Source organism: Centroberyx affinis, unplaced genomic scaffold (assembly GCF_046629955.1).
Source record: "Centroberyx affinis isolate AG114_WGS23_722 - 3 ecotype Tasmania unplaced genomic scaffold, CSIRO-AGI_Caff_v1 ptg001130l_1, whole genome shotgun sequence".
Classification (NCBI taxonomy): Eukaryota; Metazoa; Chordata; class Actinopteri; order Beryciformes; family Berycidae; genus Centroberyx; species Centroberyx affinis.
Genome location: NW_027279669.1, coordinates 14,218 through 35,556, shown reverse-complemented (window position 1 = coordinate 35,556; position 21,339 = coordinate 14,218). Strand labels below are relative to the sequence as shown.

General features: G+C 41.5%; 2 protein-coding genes across 3 annotated transcripts; one reads left to right on the top strand and one right to left on the bottom strand.

The window, feature by feature from the left end:
* Positions 1-196: 196 nt before the first annotated feature.
* On the bottom strand, positions 197-21,254 carry rnf207b (ring finger protein 207b). The gene is made up of 17 exons (XM_071523953.1): positions 21,064-21,254; positions 15,649-15,781; positions 14,230-14,374; positions 12,958-13,039; positions 12,671-12,746; positions 12,126-12,251; positions 11,387-11,433; positions 9,586-9,658; positions 8,936-9,004; positions 8,627-8,695; positions 7,715-7,821; positions 3,417-3,594; positions 2,654-2,839; positions 2,076-2,127; positions 1,337-1,454; positions 709-801; positions 197-356 (listed from the first exon to the last, which is right to left on the bottom strand). Exons 1-17 carry the CDS (start codon positions 21,252-21,254, stop codon positions 197-199), a joined length of 1,905 nt encoding a protein of 634 aa, XP_071380054.1.
* On the top strand, positions 16,184-18,372 carry zpr1 (ZPR1 zinc finger). Of its 2 annotated transcripts, XM_071523939.1 has the most exons (2): positions 16,184-16,429; positions 16,577-18,372. In XM_071523939.1, exons 1-2 carry the CDS (start codon positions 16,309-16,311, stop codon positions 17,635-17,637), a joined length of 1,182 nt encoding a protein of 393 aa, XP_071380040.1. In that variant the 5' UTR covers positions 16,184-16,308; the 3' UTR covers positions 17,638-18,372. The 2 variants fall into 2 exon arrangements, with proteins under 2 accessions (XP_071380040.1, XP_071380039.1); XM_071523938.1 differs by having other exon boundaries at positions 16,184-18,372.
* Positions 21,255-21,339: the final 85 nt, after the last annotated feature.

Genomic DNA, 21,339 nt, shown 5'->3' with positions numbered 1-21,339 from the left:
GCTAAAGGCTCACCTTGGAGCCGCTGACAGCTCCCCCACCGCCGAGGAAATGTTGTGAGCGCGTACAGTTATCTGAGCAGCCGAGGAAGCCGCGTGCCATCCGAGGCTTGTTACAGTTGTATTTAGGCACCGCGAGGAAGGAGGAGGAGGAAGAGGAGGAGGGAGGATGTGTGGGAGAGAAATCAAACGACATTGTTTATGAAGGCGTCTCGTTGTGGCTGGCTGTCTCTGTGAGGCCCCTCTGCCTGCCTGGCCAGAGGTAGTCACTGGTCTTGGTGGAGCTCTCCTCCGACTCCAGGATCAGCGGGCGGGTTTTCTTGTCCTTGTCTTGGTCCGTGGCGCTCGTCTGGTCATCACTGTCAAGGGAAATAAGTCAAGGGTTTCACTCCAACACATACATTTTAAAAAGTAATTATCTGTTACATATTTAATCATTTAAAAGTACAAATTATTCTACTCTCAAAAATGTTACTATAGGGAATAATTTCAGTAATATTCCATAATGAGCTGGACTTTTAGGTCAGTTATTATTTTGTGATAGAAGGTGTCATTTAGTTTCTTCAAATGGCAGATATTTCATTTGCACTTTGAGTATACACTACCTTGATAGGGTGGAACTTCTACAGCACACAGTCAATTGTTCCATGTAATGTTTTGTGTATTAATTAATATAGAAACATTACTGTGACGTACAGTATGTGTCAATACCTTTCTTGATTTTCTTTAGTCATTGTGCTATCCTCATAGATTTTCAGCATTGTTTCTGTGCGGTCGTCATGGTGCTCTTTAGGCTCCTGAAACCTAGAAAAAAACATTTTCAAATATGTTAATAATCATGTTTGGTTGTCACTGGTGTAAAAAAATCAGTCAGTTTAAAACTCCACTTTAGTTGGATGCCATCTTGAGAGAGAAAGCAAGGCAGGTTTGATAAAAACAAGAAACGCTTCATTGACTATGTTTGGTGATGCTAAGCATTTGCAAAAAATTAAATAAAATAATTAAAATAATCAATTTGGCAGCAGGCTATAACTTAACGATAAAACTATACTCTTATTATATACTCTTACTATGTTCTTATTGAACTACAGTATGTTCAAGACGAACAATGTGTTCTGTCGTTGCTGTCGTTTTCTTGTCTCAGAGAGAATACAACCCGTTTAATGGACATTTTATTCATCCCCATACAGTACAAAAAACCCCGCACTTCTTGAAGTGGTAATCTATATCAAAGCTACATTGCAGGCAACAAGCGCTTCCACTTCCCACAAATCCTTGTCATCAGTCAACCAGTATGGCAGCAGATGGAGGACAGGACTTTATTGTGGGAATACAACACCTGGGCTCGAGCCGCTCTTTGACCTTGGCGATGGACAGGATGTAGGGGCTGATCTGCCTGGCGATGGTGGTGAGGTACGAGTTCTCCTGCTTCAGCTGCAGCAGGTCATGAAGCTGGGCTGGAAATAAGTGGATGAAGAGAATGAGACAAAAAGCCAGGACATAAAAATAAGAAACTTAAAGTGATGTTGACCTTCGGTAGTACCTTGGGTTGTGTAGCTTCCTAGCCATGATATAACCCGAAAATCAACTTGTATCTGTTATCTGTTGCTCTGGCAGAGACAACTGGAGAATTGTGTTTTTTTCTCTCTCCATTCACTGCCATTGTATGGAGGGCCAGGTCTGAAAATCACACTTCTAGCATATAAAGGAAGGAAGATTCTGACAACATATAAAAAAAACTAGTCATTCTGCTGAATTGTTTCTAAGTGAATGGCTTTCTTTGTTTATTAAACCTTTCAATTTGAACAAGTGTAACACCAAAATTATTCTTCCTGTTTTGCAATACAATGGCAGTGAATGGAGAGAGAAAAAAAACACAATTCTACAATCTTTTCTCACGGAGCACCGGAGCAACAGATAACAGAGAATCACAGATTTTGGGGATATATCATGGCCAGAAAGTTACACAACCCAAAGTACTACCAAAGTTCAACATCAGATTAAAGGAGATAAATGTTTTGCTGTTGAATTAGAAACAATAATCATGATTTTTTTTGGGGTCATTGTTAAAGACCCACCTTCATAGATCTCCTGTTCATTAGTGACCCTCTGAAACGTCTCGTCCCAGATCTAGGAAGGAAGACGTGTTAAGCTTATTCTCATGAGGTAAAATGATACATTAAATGCATTCAGTCGATTCATGGGATACCTTGACATTCTGATATTTTGTTTGCTATTTTTCTTCCCCAGGATACTTGTCGTCACAGTCAGGTGAAAAATTTGAATTTCCAAAATGTCAGCTTTTCAGGAACTAAGAAAAACAGCCTTGTTTTTTTTTTAGCTTGATGAATATTCTCAACCCATAGAGGAGCATGTAATCCTTCAATTGAAGTTAAAAAAAAAAAATCACCAAAACACCAAAACGACAACAGCGTTACGTTTGCTAGTGGGTGAAAACTAGCTTGTTAGTTTGCAGCTTGGGGTATTGATTGGTTTCATTTATGAATGCAAACAATTCTAGCAAGCCGTTCTTGAAGGTATCTGGAGGACAGATATAGAAACATTTTTTCCTATAATGTCACAAGTGCCTGGCAAAGAAATATACATGTTAAAATTCAAAATGTCAAGGTATCCCTTTAATCTTAATAGGGCGCACCTCTTCGAACATCACCCTCATCGTCTCGACAGTGGAGTGCTGGGCAGCGATCTGGCTGTCGATGTGCAGCGATCGGTCCAGGATCTCGCCCATGGTATCTGTGTTGATGATGGAGTGGTGCTTGGTCAGGTCGCGGTGCAGCTCCTGCACCTGGTCCTTCAGATTCTGAATCTCAGTCTGGAGGGTCTGGAGACACACACACACACACACAAAAGATCACATGACAGCTGAGACACCTTTCAACATCACAGCAGAGGTTTGATGGGTGTGCAGATGGCAGCTGAGTTGGATCCGGGAATGGAAAACTCTTTTGCCCCCTGCACAGGATGAGGATGAGTTCCCAGAGGATTTCTTGTTGTTGCCTTTGCATCTTTGTCTTCACTGGATACCTTTCACACTCAGAGATGGCTCCCCATCTTCTATCATAGAAGTCTCACACTTCTGGTCACCTTTCCCCACTGAATCACATCCCCTCTCTTCTATTTACTCTAATTGCCCTCAAATAAAACATAAAATAACAACAACTATTTTTATCCGTAACCCTTATTTTATTAATTTTCCAAGAACTTTGCTCTTACATAACCGTTCTATGGTCACAGGAATATAAGGCTCTGATCTATGGCCCTGATCTTTGCACTCCTTTGCACTTACTATTTGCTGCTTGTAATTTTGTTGATCAAATTTAAGCTTATTCTGAAAAAATTTAAATGTACTGCATTGTTGGTCACACACACACACACACACACACACACACAGAACTCACCCTGTAGCTGTTCTCGTAGTTGCGGCAGTGCTCTGCGAAGGGTGTTTCCCCCCCCTCGGCCAGCAGGACCTTGGTGCAGATGTAGCGGTGGGAGGTGGGCCGTCGCCCCAGCACCGAGCCCAGCGGCATTTCACTGAGAGACGGGGAGCGGCAAGACATGGAGAGAGGCGACTGGAGCCTGAGGTTAGGAACACAAAACATCAGGACCTCCTTTCTTGTCTCGTAACATCTGGGCTTGTATCATCCAGATAACCAGAGGTGTGACCAAGTCAACTTTGCTCGAGTCCAAAGTCAGTCTCAAGTCTTGAGGCACAAGTCTCAAGTCAAGAACCAAGTCTAAATGTAGATTACCAAGTCAAGTCCATGTCAAGTTCATGTCAATAATGTCAAGTCTCAAGTCTAAATGTAGAACACCAAGTCAAGTCAGAACAAATCAGTCCAGTATCAATTTGATATCTTAAAGAAAGCTAAATATCTAGGACTTTTCAATGCAATATGGGTTTAATAGGATAAAAACTTTCAGTCATTCCATACAAATTCAGAAAACAGAATTTAAATTCAGTCGTCTGGTGGAACAAATCTCGTGACTTTCAATCTAAGTCGTTAAACAAAGACAAGACTTTAGAAACCTTTTCAAGTCATCAAAGTACAAGTAAAAGTCAAGTCCCAAGTCATCAGAACCCAAGACAAGTCAAGTCTCAGGTATTCTCTTCATGCATCAAATCAAGTCTGAAGCAGTTAAAATGGTGCCTCGAGTGAGTCTGACACGAGTCCAAGTCATGTGACTCGAGTCCCCACCTCTGCTGATAACATCATTCTCTGTCAGCCCTTAGTGCACCAAGGTGTCACAACCTAATGGACACCCGTCTCAATCAGGTTTTATAACTGAACTGCTCTCCACACTCCTCTAGCGCACCACAATGGACTCTACTGCTATAGCACTCGACTGCTGTTATCCACTTCTATACTCAACTCTGTTCTGGCTGTATAGATAGATATTGTACCTATTTATACTCTGTTTACACCATTCCATCTCATGTGTACAGCTTTTATTTTTTATTTTTTTCCTTGCGCTGTTCAAAACACTCAGAACCCAGTGCAATATTCTCTAGATCTGTGTATGTTATGTATGTCTTTTCTTTTTTTCCCCCCATTATTAACTTCCATAGCTTCCTATCAGTGCATTCAGTCAGGTTCCAACAGAGAATCATGTGCATAGTATATAGATGAGAGACCGATTTCCTAAATTTCAATTTTTATTTGTTTATGTCCTAGTTTTATGTTTTATATACTACTTTCTTTTATGTACCACTGAAACAGACCTATTCCCTAAACCCCTACTTCTTACATTTCTTATATATAATGTGATATACAGTATGTGAACAACCGAGTCGAATTTCCCAGTCCAACCACTTCTACTGTTGGCCCCTGAGTGCTTTGCTCAAACACACCTCAACGTAGTAGTTAATGACAGAAGTGCATTACTCATTCCTTTTGCTGGGAAAAGGTTAGTATAAAGACAAAAAGTGATATTTTTCTTTTAAATTCTTTTTCATTGACTCTGAGTTTCTTACACTTTATTTACAAATACTCCTCCGAGTTTAAGTTTCAGTTGCAAGACTAATTCATATAGTTGAAGGTTGGACAAAGCTGAAACTCAGCACAGGATATTCTGACAAGGCCATTCTTTGGATGTCCATGTTTACAGCTGACCACACAAAGCATTTATTGTGGAAAAACTTGTTCTGACAATGACTGCAATCCAAGAAAGTACTATTGAATCACAGTTCTTGGTATCTATCTGGAGTGAATCAGAGTAAACACAGTAAGGAGACGTGGCGCTGTGATTTTCAACTATCTGACCTAAAGCAGCACAACTCTATCTAGTTCAAACTTTCACAAACACTGAAATATAATACTCTATTCATTTTTTGCCCCAGGGCCAAGGCCACGGACATGCCATCTCTACACCATCTCTTTCAAGAGTTTGAAAGTAAAGTATGTAGCCACACAACTAGATAAAACACACATCTTTACCTGGGTTCAGGTAGGCCCTTATTCCTGGTTTCATGCCTAGCGCAGCATAACTTTCCCGGAGCAGTTCTGCAATGCTAAGGTGTAAGTGTGTCCCTCTCACCTTGCCATACACATTTTGTCCTCTGAGCATCCAGGCTGTGTCCCAACACAGCCAATTAAAGACTATGTCAGCGCTAAAGTAGTGACATCAGGGGCACAGAACAGAATGCCTGTGCCACTTCACTCCTGTGTGGCCAATTCTGTGAAAGTATGATAAAAATAGGACGAGCCAGCTGGCTGAACACCAATCCCTGCCCAGTTTGCATCTTGCATTGGCGGGTGACTATAGATGAAGAGGAGGGTTGTCAGTATATTGGAGATGGGAGCTTCCAGGGTGCATTTGAGGATGCATTATCAGACACAACACCACATTCAGCCATACTGGATAGGCTACACAATGTGGGCGCAATTCTATTCTGAACTAGCTTACTGTAGGGAAAAGCTGATTTCCTCTTCCTTCTGTGGACTAAAGTATACAACGCACCAGAAAAACGAGAGGAGCAAACACCAAGTGTAACCACTGTCATCTCACTGTGTCAACGGCATCAGTAGAAATTCACAAAAGTTGGTATATATACACCCAGGCTGGCAGTCTGCCACTGATCCTACTGCCCCCACTGAAGCAATTCAGTTCACACAATAACTTCACTGGAGCATCCACTACAGTCAGCATTAACTAGATTTCATTTTCTACACCACCCATACCCTAAAAGTAGACAAGGTAAAGGATGTAGAAAGGCACACGGTTAGAAAAGATTCACTCTTTGGGACGTCCTGGTGGCGCTGCAGGTTAAGGTACACGTCATGCACTCATGATGTTTGAATGATGCGTTGCAGCATGTTCTCTCTCTCTCTCTCTGTGACTCTCTCTCTCTCTCTCTCTCTCCACTGTATACACGCAAATAAAGCTGGAATGACAAAAAAAATGAGAAAAGTCTTTACCTGGGTGCTAGTAGGCTCTTAATCCTGGTTTCCTGCCTGATGCAACAGCAGAACTATCTAACTAAAATGTGCATCTCTGTCTCACACCACCATACACATTTCATCCTCTGAGCATCCAGACTCTGTCCCACCACCAGCGACGCCAATTAAAGACTTTGCCAGTGCTAAAGCAGTGACATCAGTGGCCTGGAACAAAATGGCCCGACCACTCATGCGTGCCAACCTCCAGATGAATCCTGGAGAGTTCTGTGAAATTATGATAAAAATAGTGCCAGCCAGCCGGCCACCAATCCCTGCCCACTTCGCATCTTGCATTGGCGGGGCGCTAGACAAGTTGGAAAGCAGAGCTGTCAGTATGCTGGCATTAGGGGGTGGGCTTACGGACCTGTGAACAGTTGGGAGAGATTGATGTGGAAAATCGGTCAGGGAGTGTGTGTGTCACTTGTGTCCACATGGGAGAGGAATGGGAAGGATAGAAAACAAGGACCAAACCTCCATTCTGTCTAGCAGAAATACAGCTTGCATCTAATGATGATTCAATATGATTCTCAGAGGAATCTATAGCACAGAAAGTTAATTACTTTAACATCTATGACTAGCTATATTGTCATATCACCAGTTGTCCTTTGAGCCTTCTCAAGGGAGAAGTAAACTTATTCTCACAATATTCCCTGATTTCTTTGCTGTTAGTTGTCAGGTAGATGGCAGGTGAATTCAGTTAAACACATAACTTTTAGGTATAGCAGAATGTCAAAGCAGAAAACATCTGTGACTTGGCTGTGTTACACCACGCCATCATCCACCCATCTGTCCATCTGTTCATTCATTCATCTATCTGTCCAGTGTTGTCTGTTGTGTGCCTGGCAAGGCCGGGGCAAAACTGGAGCTTTCTAAAACAGGAAGGCTGCCTCCTTCCCAGCCCCCAATGCAACAAGGTGAGTTACATAAATATTGAGTGTACAGAGCTTACAGAACAGAATAACTGACATAGTGGGACTGACTCACCACGGTGCCTCCTTTCCTTTCCTTGCAGTCATCACTGTCTACCATCTGTACACTCAAACCATTTGAGGATTTTCATTTTGGATCGTTTGAAAGTGTGAAATTTTCTGTCCAGACTGTTTGCTTACTTGGAAGAATCCAAAAATACAGTCACGATATTCAAATAGCAAAAACAGCTTGTAAGCTAAAACCAGAGGTAAGAAGGGATTTTTTTTCTTTGATTATACACAGATTATATTTTTTGCTAGGATCACTGTTGTTGAGGTGCATGATCTTACCGAGCTGTAACGCCAGTGGACCCGCTGACAGAAGGAGGGCAGCGCTGTCCCAGCAGCAGTAAGGGTTCCAGACAGCGGGCAAACTCACTTCGGTAGTCTGTGTTGATCTAATGGCAGACAGAGACCAAGTCATTTAGTCTAGTATTGAGTATAATATCTTTTTAAGTGGAAAGAAAATCTGCTAATGGGGTGTGATAATTTCACTTGTTTCCAATGCAAACCAACCCATTTCAAGCATTTACTCCAATCAATTGACATTATCTAAATATTAGTGGAGTGATCCCTCTTATTTCAAGATATTGCTACTTGATTTAAAGTAATAAACTGTGACCCTAATACTAACCCTTCACATAAATAAATTTCTGTTTTGCTACTCTCTATCACCAACTGATATAGTAGCTCAACCTATACCCAATTCATGAAAGCTTTTTCTGCTAAATTTGCCCTTTTATGCCCTTTTATACCTTTTATGTTACCGGAAGTTGCAACAGCAGTTTGCTTGGAATGAATGGAAGAAGAACTGGGTAGTTAGCATGAGCAGTGATAGCCACCATGGCTGAACAGACAAAGAAAAGAGCGCCACCTACAGAAACTCAAAGTTCATCCACAGAAAATCCAAGAAAAAAAGACGGTACAGTACTGGACACACTGTTTGACTGACACACTGTTTGATTGACAGGTGATCTCTGGGAAGTCCAGTACAGAAACACCACAGCAATGGGCGCTTACCACTAAAGATGCTACCTAAATAAAAAAAATAAAAAAACAAGAATCTTGCACATTACCACTTTAAGCAGGTGAAAACAGGTGAAACTGCATTGCGAACAAGTGAAGCAGGTAATCAGTAATCTATCTCGGATTACATTTTGAACACAGCCTTCCCAGTCCTGCATGAGGACTGTTCATACTCACTTTGCTGCTCTGCACTGGTCTCAGTCGATGAGGGAGCTTTACAATCCTCTTCAGCCTCTCCATGAGTTGCTGTGTAAGCAAGAGTATCCGGGTGTGACTGAGAGACCCGTTTCACTTTACTGAGGCATTATGGACAGCCTCCATTCTAAGCACAACTCCAGCTAGTAACTTCATTCCTGCCAAGAAAACTTCCACAGAATAAACCAAGTTCTTTCTGATATAGACACGGCTGCTTTGGAATCACTAATGTCAATACTGATAATGAAAAGTGTAGTTTTTTTCCTTCTCCGAAACAGAGCGTATACTCACGTAGCCCATGTCCAAAAACTCAAACTTGTTGGCTGAGCTGAGGAAGGCGGAGCAGGTGACAAGGTGAACCTTAGGACATGAGAAAAGGTCAGATGTCAAGCTAGCTGCAGGGAAATGGGGGAATTGGCAGACTGCAATCAATGAAGTCAATTCCCCCCTGCAGTAATTACACACTTAGTTTCCATCATCCTGTCATCCTCAATAGCCTGACTGAGCAAAAGTGTAGAAATGTAATGTGTGGGGTGCTGGCATCATGATAGTTTATGACATGAACTGTGTTTGTGGGTTTAGTATTTAGCCATTGATTATTATGATTATTATAATTGTTATGATTCATATGATTATTATGATTATAGTTGTTATTGTTATTATTATTAGTAGTAACAGTAGCAGTAGTAGTAGTAGTAGTAGTAGTAGTAGCAGTAGTAGAGCCATAGAATAGAATAGAATAGAATAGAATAGAATAGAATAGAATAGAATAGAATAGAATAGAATAGAATAGCAACTTTATTGTCCCCATTTAGGGATTAGACATTTGAGTTGTTCACAGTAAGTAGAAAAAGAACACAAAGAGCAACAACAACAAAAAAAATAATAAAATAAGTAGTGTTATTATTGTTATTAACTCTGAAGTCTTTATTATACTCTACCTGGAGGGTTGGTAGGAGGGCAGCAAGGTGTGAGAGCTGCTCCTTTAGTGCCTTCTCCTTCTCCTCGTGTTGACTGCAAGCACACACACACACACACACACACACTCACACACGTAACTTTATACCTACACATCAATGCCTGCAGAGATACACAGAGGATTCGGCTCAGGAGACACAATCACAAATACACACACACACACACACTCCATATATCCAGAACCTAATCTATCTGTCTTCTCCCGTAACAAACACACAGACACAGACACAGGGCCGGACACACAAAGCCTGACATAAATAGCCTTTAACACTCTTCCGGGAACCAAGCCACTGGGCCGCTTCCAGGCAATGGAGAAAGAGAGAGACACAGAGAGAGAGAGTGAGAGCGAGAGAGAGAGAGAGATGGAGAGAGAGAGAGATGGATAATGCTGGGCACAAAAAAATCTCATTAAAGATCCCTACAGAGTGCAACTCGATACACTCACTCTCTCTCTCTCTCTCTCTCTCTCTCTCTCGCTCTCTCTTTCTCACACACACACACACACACGCACACACACACTCACAATCGCTCTCATTCTATCACACACACACAAACACAGGTACACAGAGTTGAGACACACACTAAAAACAAGAAGAACACCAAAATGGTTCCTGCTCAGCCGTTATAGATCTCATTCAGGTTTCTTTATCTTGAAATATTGCTGTTTGCAAATGAGATTACAGAAGATTATTGAGGATAACAGGATAGAAACAGAGATAATCTGTCTTCAGATAAAAATTCAACTGATGTGTAATAGTTTTGTCTTAGAGACTAATTAGCAGAAAACCTTAGATTAGATGAAATTAAACTTTAATGATCCCTATGGGGAACTTGTAGGAAATTGGGCCGTTTAATTAGTTTATTGATGTAGAAGAAGTTTGGTGTTGAAGCTATAGATACACACACGCTGTCTGGATGCTTGTGGGTTGATGCTAACTGGCTAGGGAAGCTGATATCTCCTCATTATACCTGTTAGCATTATAAAGTTATTCATTCTCATCGCAGTCTGATTACTGCCAAGCAGTTATGTAGAAACTAATGTCATGACAGGCCTCTGAAAATACAAATTAGAAGTTTTGGTCTCATTCACATGGTTTGGATGTGAATCTACCAGTAGAGGATGAATGTTTGGCCCACTAACATGTTGTTGTTTTTTTAAACAACACATCTCAAAAAAGCATGCTGCACTGACCACCACTACACTGCAGCAAAAGCTTGCCCAAGAGGGACAAGTTGCTCAGTCTATACAAATGTGCTAAGGTGCACTGTTTTTAGTTATAAGTGGAGGAGTGCTGCAGACTGCTGCCCCCAAGTTCTACTGGAACAGTTCCTGTTGTTTATCTCGGACTTCAGAAAGTAGATATATCAATACTTTTCGGTTGGCCACATATTTTCATTGATTCGATCCAGCCATAAGCTGCAGCCACGGGCATGGAACAGTAGAAGTATTGAAGTGGATTCTACTCAGTCTGTTGCTTTGTCAGTCATGCTTAATAGTGTATCACCTCTTCTTTCATGTTGGAGCAAAATGAAAATCACCTCAGAAAATGTGTATGGTGAGGGAAGAGATTATTCCAGAGCAAACGGGGCGCTATTCATCACCTTGAAGCACAGTGCAGCACAATACAATGGAAAGACACATCAAAAGACACAGTGACAGCAGGATAATAGCATCCGATTTGGGAAACATTGCAACATTGGCTTTGTGGCAACAAAGGAGTATTTTCATATAAGAACTATAAATCTCTATATATTTCATTTTACCTCTGAGCTGCTTTCAGCAGAATCTTCTTCCTCTCAGCTAGCTTCTCCTGTCAGATGAGAACAGAGAAACAGTCCCTTTCATTCTTTACACTGCTGTGAAAATGGCCTTGAGCTTTCTAATTTCCAATGAATTTTCAAAATTGTGGGAAAAAAAATAGGTACAAATTCCACAGCGTGACGTTTGCCCTCTGAGGTGGATTGTTCATTATGCACAGAAAGCACGCTGGCTGTTTTCTCACAATAAGGTTAACAGAGACATCCAGTGGTGAAGCAACGCTAATGGCATGAAGCACAGTCAGGACTGGAGGGGACAACGACTTACAACAACATGCTACCTCCAGACCTGAGTCAGAGAGTATTAGCTAATAATTCTTTACTTGTTTTAACCTGCTTGGAGGACCAGATGAATGGGGCGACTGTCAGAATACTCAAACAACCGTAGGAAAAGTATTTGAAAGTTGATTTAGTAAAGTTTTCTGTAAATAACAATTTAACTGACACTATCTGAATGGTCCGGGTGTGGTAAATCCCACCCATCTGTTACACCAAAGAGGTCAGAATCAGTCTTAAGAATTATTTGCAAATGCTACTTGACAATAGCTCTGACTACGGCTGTTTAACATTTGTGGTGACTTTAGCGATTATGATATGATGATGGTAGTTAAACAAAAAACTAACATCAATGGTTCAGGAAAGAAACTGTCACCCGGGGATCATCATATAGCCCAATATAATTCACCTGCAAGCTGTTGAAAAGGGTGCAGATGGCACTCTCCTCCTCCTCCACATTCAGACACACTTCTCCTATCATCGCCCTCAGCAGAACGATGGCCTCTCGAGTCGAAGTCTGCAGCTCCTTCACTGCCTGCAGAGGAAAGGAGGCTCACTGTCAGAGGAAGGCTACTGTAGGCTTCTGTGCTGTCACTCACATGTCAGGCTCCAAAACATAAATAATCAGACGCTCTAGAGCAGGGATGCCCAAACTTCTTTATGGCATGGTGAGCCAAGGACCAAAAATAACATGAGCAGTGGACTGTGAACAAAAAATAATTCCACTTGACATTGGATATTTAGGAATGTAATGAGTTAAAAAAAAAAAATAGTGTCTTTAGTTTTATATTCAAGATGCTTAGTAATGAGCTAAATACATTTTGAACAGCCCTGCACCGCATGTTTGGCTAATGACTCACAGTCTCACAGCAGCCACTAGTGACTGCCTAGATTTGTTTTTTAGCCTTGAAATGTTGCAATTTTTTATGTGAACAACACACATGATTCTCTCACCAGAACTGCCTGGTCCAACATCTCACATCCTTGCACGTAAGCTGTTTCAATATCAATGCAGTGTGTCCGACTCTCTCTGTGGTAAATAAACAACACATATATCACATCATATCATATCATATCATATCATATCATATCATATCATATCATATCATATATAAAAATATGTGACCTTCCAGACTGTTTCTGCATTGAATTTTTGTCACTTCAATTTAATTCAGCACTGATTTAGATTTAACTTTGCCATCAGGTCACTATCAAAATATTTCTGTGGAGGATTCGCTCACACTTGCATGTCTCTGAAGCATTTGATGCAAAGCATGGACTTCTTCTCCGTTGAGAACAGGATGTATGGCTCCTCGTGGAGAGCTGTGGAGACAAACAAAAAAATATATATTTTCACAGCACCTTCTACCGTCAAACACACGATGTGAAAGCACAGTGGCTTTTAGATTCAGAATCTCATCAGCAAATGCAATTTCTGAGCAACCAAAGTGTTTTTTAAAAGTAATAAAAGAGCACAAGTACAAAAATAAAGGGCTTTTAAATTTAGCAAACAAAAAAAGAGCTTCCTCTAGCTTCTTCTATTGAAGTATTCATTTTCCCTTGACTCCAGTCAGCATCTTTCGTGGCAAACAGACTTTTAACAGACTTCAGAATACAAACACAGGTTGGCTCTCTGCCAAATTGGCTGGTGAGAATTAACAGACTTACTGGCCCCAGACAAAGTTTACTACCATTTGGTTCGTAGTTGGTGTTGACTTCAAGCCCTATAGTCTGACATACTATAAATTTCCCACCATGGTGTGGGCAGAGTTTGGGACCACAGTGGGCCCTTTCCTTCCCCTCATTCAAATAGTAAAGGGCCCGCTCTGGGCATCCCACAGTAGGCTCAATTTTCACCAACATGGGCTTGTTTGCTGGGCAGTGAGGAGGCCTTAACCGATGATACAGTGAGTAGATGCTTCCGTAATTCAGACTGTGATAAAGTCTAGTTAAAGTCACAATGATTGATAGCATTTTGAAAGCATCTTGCTTCTGTATTTTGACACATTTCCTGTTGAAACAAGATGATGGGGCGGTACATAACGCAAGGAGGGATCATTCAAAAGTGTAAACCAATGGGATATCAGTCAGGGAGAGAAAGCAATTCTATTTGACGGGAGGGGTGGAGGGGTGTGGGCGTTCAAAAACAGACTATGTGATGATATTGTTGGTTTGAATTTTAATTTACGCCTACACCATGAGGTAATCAGTAAAGATACACTGTTTTCCAGAAAGTAGTGGTATTTTGATATAAGAATACACACAAAAAAACTATTTTTTCTGACATTTATTGTTAAATAGGTGTATATTATGACATGGAAAATTTGCTAACAAGGCGAAAAAGTCATTTTTCATTTCATTGTGACTTTAACATGTAGCCCCTGTGGTTCCAGCACAGCACAGGTGGCACTCACAACACTCCTCAAGAGTAATTAGATGATTCAGTGCTGGTGTAATAAAACCTTGTCGGCCTGTAATCCCTGTGGTGTTAGTGAAGTACAGGTGGCACTCACAGCACTTTCTGTGTCTGGCTTTGGTGCGTTTGGCCAGAGACACAATCTCATGGTGGGAAAACATTCTGGCCTTGTGTGTTGACTCCCTGCAGGCTCCACACAGCGGCTGGCTGCAAGTGTTACAGTAATACATCACCCCTGTGTCCTGTACAAAACAAAACAAACAAACAAACAAACAGTGACAGTGAGAGAGAAGCTCATATTAACAGTTTACATTCGTTTTTTGTTTGTTTAAAGCTGCACTAGGCAAGATTATTACGTAAAAATGCACCCGTCTTATCAGCCTAAATCACAAAATGAGGCTGCAATAGAGAAAAGCATCCCATCCCCACTAATTGAGACACAGTAGATTCGCTCTGTTTGTGCAACTGAAATTCTGGTGTTGGGTATGTACACTTCTCCACCCACAGGTGACGAATCAAAACTAAGGAGTGAAATACAAACTGATCTTTTAATTCCTTTTAATCTTTTATGTTTCTTTGTACTTGTCTTGTTTTGTCCATGTGTCCAATTGTGCTCTATATAAAAAGTTTCTATATAAACTTCTGCCCCGTTTTATATACTTTACTACATGAACGTTAGATCTTTTGCCTCTCTTGTGCCTTTGGTTTCCTTGGGTTGGTAAACATGAGCGTGCTGTGTGCAATTTAGTGTCATTTTATATTTCTGGGAACTTAAGTTCAAAGTTTTCAAATAATTACCTCTATACCATTTGGAGCCGACAGCATGCAAAGTGTAGTTTTAATCAGTGGTAGAAGAAGTACTCAGATCTTTTACTTAAGTAAAAGTAGAAATACCACAGTATAAAAATACTCTGTTACAAGTAAAAGTCCTGCATTTAAAATGTTACTTAAGTAAAAGTACAATAGTATTAGCATCAAAATGTACTTAAAGCAACAAAAGTAAAAGTATTCATTATGCAGAATGGCTCATTTCAGAATAATACAGTATATATTATATTATTGAATTATAATTACTGATGCATTAATGTGTAAGCATCACTTTAATGTTGCAGCTGGAAAAGGTGGGGCTGATTTCCACTACTTTATATACTGCTGGGTAGCTTACAGTAATCTATAATAATATAATATATAACTATATATAATATAATCACAATTTATTAGTTGATTATATTTTGTTTTAATAATCTGAAAGGTAGTGGAGTAAAAAGTACAATATTTCCCTCTGAAATGTAGTGGAGTAGAAGTATAAAGTAGCATAAAATGGTAATACTCAAGTAAAGTACAAGTACCTCAAAATTGTACTTAAGTACAGTATTCGAGTAAATGTACTTAGTTACTTTCCACCTCTGGCTTTAATATAATATATTTGCACTTAAATGAATGATATTTTCATGTCAGTGTGTAACCATAATGTTAATAAACGCTGATTCATGTGAGTCTGTCTGTCACCTGGTACCTTTTTATTGCTTTGCTGGTCACAGTTGGCACATTGGACTGTCTCCTCAGCGTCCGCATTGTTGTCCACCAGGAACTTCAGCAGACGGTCCTCCGGCGGGAGGGCATTAGTCCCTTTTACCACGGATGGGTAACTGTGGCACAGACACAAATACAGACAGACACTGAGTGATTTGTTAAAAAAAAAAAAAAAATCATGACCTTTAGCTTCAAATGTATGATGCTGACAACAATCTGTTTCAAAGATACTGCATGTTTGCTCATTCTAAAAGTGTGGATTTGTGAGGAATCAATAGAATAAATAAAATACATTTGATTGGATGAAAAGAACAAAAGAAGAAGAAAGATGATTACTTCTTCCTTTGTTGATTTTTGAGCGATGCTGCTATCACTGCATGGGGTCGGTCTATTTGCGGTGAAATATAATAGGAACGCTGGAGGCACAGGCAGTACTGCAACGAACCTTTAGGGGCGGTAGCGATCCGAGGAGTCCGCCGGCACGGAAGAAGAGTAACCAGGAAGTGACTGTCAACCAACGTGTGCACTAGGCGGACAGGAAGGTCTATTAGCCAGAAAGTTCCAGCAAACACGGCACCGGGAGAGACACGGCAGTGCTTTCAAACGGGTTTCCCATCGAGGTAAACATCTTTAACGAGGAATAATGTCCGTTATTTCCCAGGAAAATGTGCGCGGCGGGAGTATGTTCAAGGATATCAGCGCCGACGAAGAAGACACGCAGCCGACCGAAATAGAGAGCCTGTGTATGAATTGCTACGAGAACGGTAGCACACGCCTGCTTCTCACCAAAATACCGTTTTTCAAAGAAATCATCATCAGTTCGTTCAGCTGTACCCACTGCAGCTGGACGAACACCGAAATCCAGTCCGCCGGCAGGATACAGGACCAGGGCATCTGCTACACCCTCAAAGTACAGTCGAAACAGGATCTGGATCGAGAAGTCGTGAAATCGGACAGCGCGACCACCAGAATCCCCGAACTGGACTTTGAAATCCCCGCATTCACACAGAAAGGCTCTTTATCGACCGTCGAGGGTCTGTTGGACCGGGCGGTTGCCGGGTTGGAGCAGGACCAGCCCGCGAGGAGGGAGGCGGCCCCGGAGGTGGCCGAGAAGATAGAGGAGTTCATCGAGAAGCTGAAAAGGCTGAAAGACGTAGAGGAGGAATTCACCCTGGTGATTGAGGATCCATCTGGGAACAGTTTTGTGGAAAACCCAGTCGCCCCTCAGAAAGACGAGGCTCTGACCGTGTCCCGGTTCAAGCGGACGGCCCAGCAGGACGCTCAGCTGGGGATAAAGTCTGACGATGATGTGGAGGAGGAGGAGAAGCCCGGCAACGACCTGGAAACCATGAGAAATGAGGTTCTGGTGTTCAATACCAGCTGCCCAGAATGCAACGCGCCAGCCTCCACCAACATGAAGCTTGTCCAGATCCCTCACTTCAAGGAAGTCATCATCATGGCCACAAACTGTGATGAGTGCGGACACCGGACCAACGAGGTGAAATCGGGTGGAGCCACGGAGGACCTGGGCACCAAGATCACCCTGCATGTCACCGACGCCTCAGACATGACCAGAGACCTGCTCAAGTCAGAGACGTGCTCCATCATCATACCCGAGCTGGAGTTTGAGCTGGGCATGGCGGCTCTGGGCGGAAAGTTCACCACCCTGGAGGGCCTGCTGAAAGACATCAAAGACCTGATCGTCTCCAAAAACCCCTTCCTTTGCGGCGACAGCAGCTCCACAGACCGGGTGGAGAAGCTGAAGCTCTTCGGGGAGAAGATCGACAAGATCTCCGCTGGAGAAATGGACGTCCACATTGTTCTGGATGACCCGGCGGGGAACAGCTACCTGCAGAACGTGTACGCCCCAGACCCAGACCCGGAGCTGACCACCGAGAAGTACACCCGCACGTTTGAGCAGAACGAAGACCTCGGTCTGAACGACATGAAGACAGAGGGATATCAGGAGTGAACCTGAAAGGACTGACTTAGATCTGAGTAGAGCTGCAACGATTAATTGATTAATCGATTAGTTGTCAACTATTAAATTAATCGCCAACTATTTTGATAACCGATTAATCGGTTTGAGTCATTTTTTAAGAAAAATAAGTCAAAATTCTCTGATTCCAGCTTCTTAAATATGAATATTTTCTGGTTTCTTTACTCCTCTATTACAGTAAACTGAATATCTTTGTGTTGTGGACAAAACCATTTGAGGACATTTGAGACATTTGAGGACGTCATCCTGAGCTTTGGGAAACACTGATCGACATTTTCACCATTTTCTGACATTTTATAGACCAAACAACTAATCGATTAATTGAGAAAATGATCAATGAAAATAATTGTTAGTTGCAGCCCTAGATCTGAGGCTCTGCTGTTTAAGTTTCATGTACCACATGTTCTGCTATTTTCCTATTTTTGCATTTTGAGTTGAGCACTTAACTTGGTAAATGGGTGTCGGATATACTATACTGATCAATGACAGACATTCTAAGTTGTTTAAATGTTAAATGGCAATAAACTAAGAATAAAAAATGATAAATAACTCAGCGGCTAGTGTTGGCTTTAAATAACATATAATACAGGTACAGTTGACACACAAATGCGTTTACTGTAGATGAATCCTTGACCACAATGTTTATTGCATTCTTATAACATTCCAGAAGATGGCGCTCCATTCTTTCGCATTAAAGAGACAAATATATACAGAATGTCAAATCAGTCTTCTTATTTTACATGACTGGAAGCATGACATCTAAACATGTAATGTGTGATTTACTTTTATAGCATAGCTCCACTCTTGATTTTGGCAGATATTTGAGGATGGCATGTAGCCTGTCATGCTGTAGCCAAAGTTAAAGTTACTGAAGATACAAATGCAAATTTTCTATACTAGTGTGCATAATATAAGTCTTCTGACTTCTTCTGTTTATAGTTTATTATGAACGCTTACCGACGTACAGAGTGCTTGTATAATCCTGGTTATGAATAGTCATGCTTTTTACTGAATTTACTGGACAGATGCTGCGGGATCATCTCAGCACAGTCAAATGAAAAGTAGATCCAACAAAAGTTGTCCCAGCCTTGATTTCGAAGAACCTTTGCACAGTAATCTTTTGTCCTTTAGTGAAAATGGCGAGGCTGTGCTTTCTCAGATTGCATGAAGATTCTAGATTGGAGTCGGTCATTGTGTCACACTGAAGTGCAACTAGTTGTGGGTGTTTTTTGTTGTTTTCTTGTTGAATACTCTTATTTAAATATTGTGCTCTTTGCCTCACTGTAATTCAGTGGCAATGATACAAATGTTCCTCCCCCTCTCTCTCACCCATGTTTATCTAGTTTTCATAGCAACTGGGGTCTATTGTGTTCTACTAATAGCAGAGTAGTGAATTCCTAGATTACATGGTTCTTGAGTGAGCAGCTGGTAGCAGGCCACTGCTGATGGAAATAGTAGCTCACAGCGTGCCGCTGTAGTCCGTGCCCAGACAGCGGAGCAGAGGCAGGAGGGCCTGCCGAGGGGCGCTGTGCCCACTGGGTTGTTTCCACAGAAAACACATAATTGTCTGGGTTTGTGCCTTTTTATTTTTACATATTTTGTGATGCTAATAATAACTGCTACCATTACTTCAACTTTTTACTGTCAACTAGTGCACTTATGATCTATCTTCCGGCATTTCAACACAATATCTGGCGGGTGGCAAACTTGGAAAGTTGTGGAAGTTCAGGCCATAGTATTTCTAGGTAATTTTATTATCTTTAATTCACAATATTTAATTCTAGTGTGTTAGTGTTTCACAAAGTTGTTTGTAGCAAAGATGTTGGTCAGTTTGAATGCAAACCAAAACCCACAGAGATCCAGGTTACTTGATATACAGTAAAACAAAAGAGACGAATATAGCTATAGGGTTAGATCAGGAGCTTCTCATCGTTCGTCTTTTAGTCAGAGCACTTCTCAATTTTAAATCACATCTAAGGTACATAATATGACCCGTTAGTTATAATCAACAATGCAGTGACGACAACACATCATTACCACTTCAATCCCTCATGTCTTCATCCACAGACATATTGAATGAAAAAACCTGGGTCGAGTTGCATCTGAAGCAATGGAAAAGAATCAAGCGGAGATTATGCTTATTTACAGTACAATCACCTTGCAGGAGAAGTCCCATTCCATATGTCTCCATGCTCTTTGATCAGGGAAAGCTAATACTACAGACCTTTAGGTGACTATGTAAGCTATGACTCATGCCTTAATAGGGGATGAAACGGATAGGAAGCATGTGACTGCTTTTGATTGCCCTAAGCTGCGGGCATCAGTGCCAAATGCCAGTGTGCTTTGTTTGCTGTGTGACTGCATGGTGGCCTTAGCGGAGCTCGCTGGCCACGCTGAGTGTTTGGCCAAAGGCTAAATCAGAGACTGGGATGACCCTGCAGCTGCTCCAGCCACTCAGGCTTGCCCCGCCCAGACCGGGCCAGCAGTGGGTCACTAAGCACCCCCGAACCCAAACAGAGAGTGATGCTCTCTGAAACCAATGGGATTCTCCCCAAATCTCCTGCATAAACCAATCCAATCTACTAATCAAGTTATGTGGAACGAATCCCGTAGAGCAGAGCTGCCCAAACTAGGGCCTGTGGGGAAAATGTGGCTCTCCACAAAAAAAGTTTTGCCCCTCCAAGGGGTTCCAGGGTGTGATATCATATTTTAATGTTGTATTTAATGCAGCTTAATCATATCTGAGCAGCGATTTTGAGATCACTTGCTTATTACAAGGCATATTACCAGGTTTTGTGATGATCTAAGACGTGAGAAGCTGTTATTTACTTGTTTGAATTTCAAATGACTGATGTCTAATTATGTTTGTTTGGCTTATGGCCCACCAAAATGCTGAAGACTAACAAAATGCTGTGTGGGGACTGATGGCTAAGTATCATAACAGGGTGATATTTGGCTTCTAACATCTAGTCCTATGAAGACACCAAAACATTTTTCTCTATGTCCATTCCCTGAGGCTGGTACTTATTGCATGCTACTTTCCTGACTTCTGTTTGTCAGGCTGAGAAACTTTATTTAGACCTTTGTATTTTGAAATGATTTTTTTTCCTTATTGTGCATGCATGAGACAGCATCTTTCCTAAGATGTAAACACTGGGCAGCCAAAGAGTTCCAGAGCAGAGTATCAGTCTGTTATGCAGGTAATTTGAGTATGTTGGTACCTTCATAGACAAGATGATGAATATAAACTGTGTGTTGTGTTTAGATTCTCTACAAAGCACAGACTTGTTCACTGCTCTCACTACTCAAACATCTATGAGATAGTCAGAATTTCATACAGACAACATTCAAAAGCAGCCTACATTTTTTGCTGATCGACCTTTCAGTACTCTCCCTTACCCACAGAGGGGGCAGCTGAGGCGGCTATCGTTGGTCCGGCCGCGTAGGCAGCGGGCACAGAAGATGTGGTAGCAGTCCAAGAGACATGGGTGCTGGTACTGCTCATGGCACAGGTGACACACCAGGGGGTGGACATTAGTGCAATCCACACTGCACAGGTTGTCCAAATGGGTGAAGATTCCTCCTGCCATCTGCAAATGGAGGGTGTGAATAATGACAAACTGTAACTGTGTCACAGGAATCACAGAATAGATTTTTATATTAGTAGAGTACATT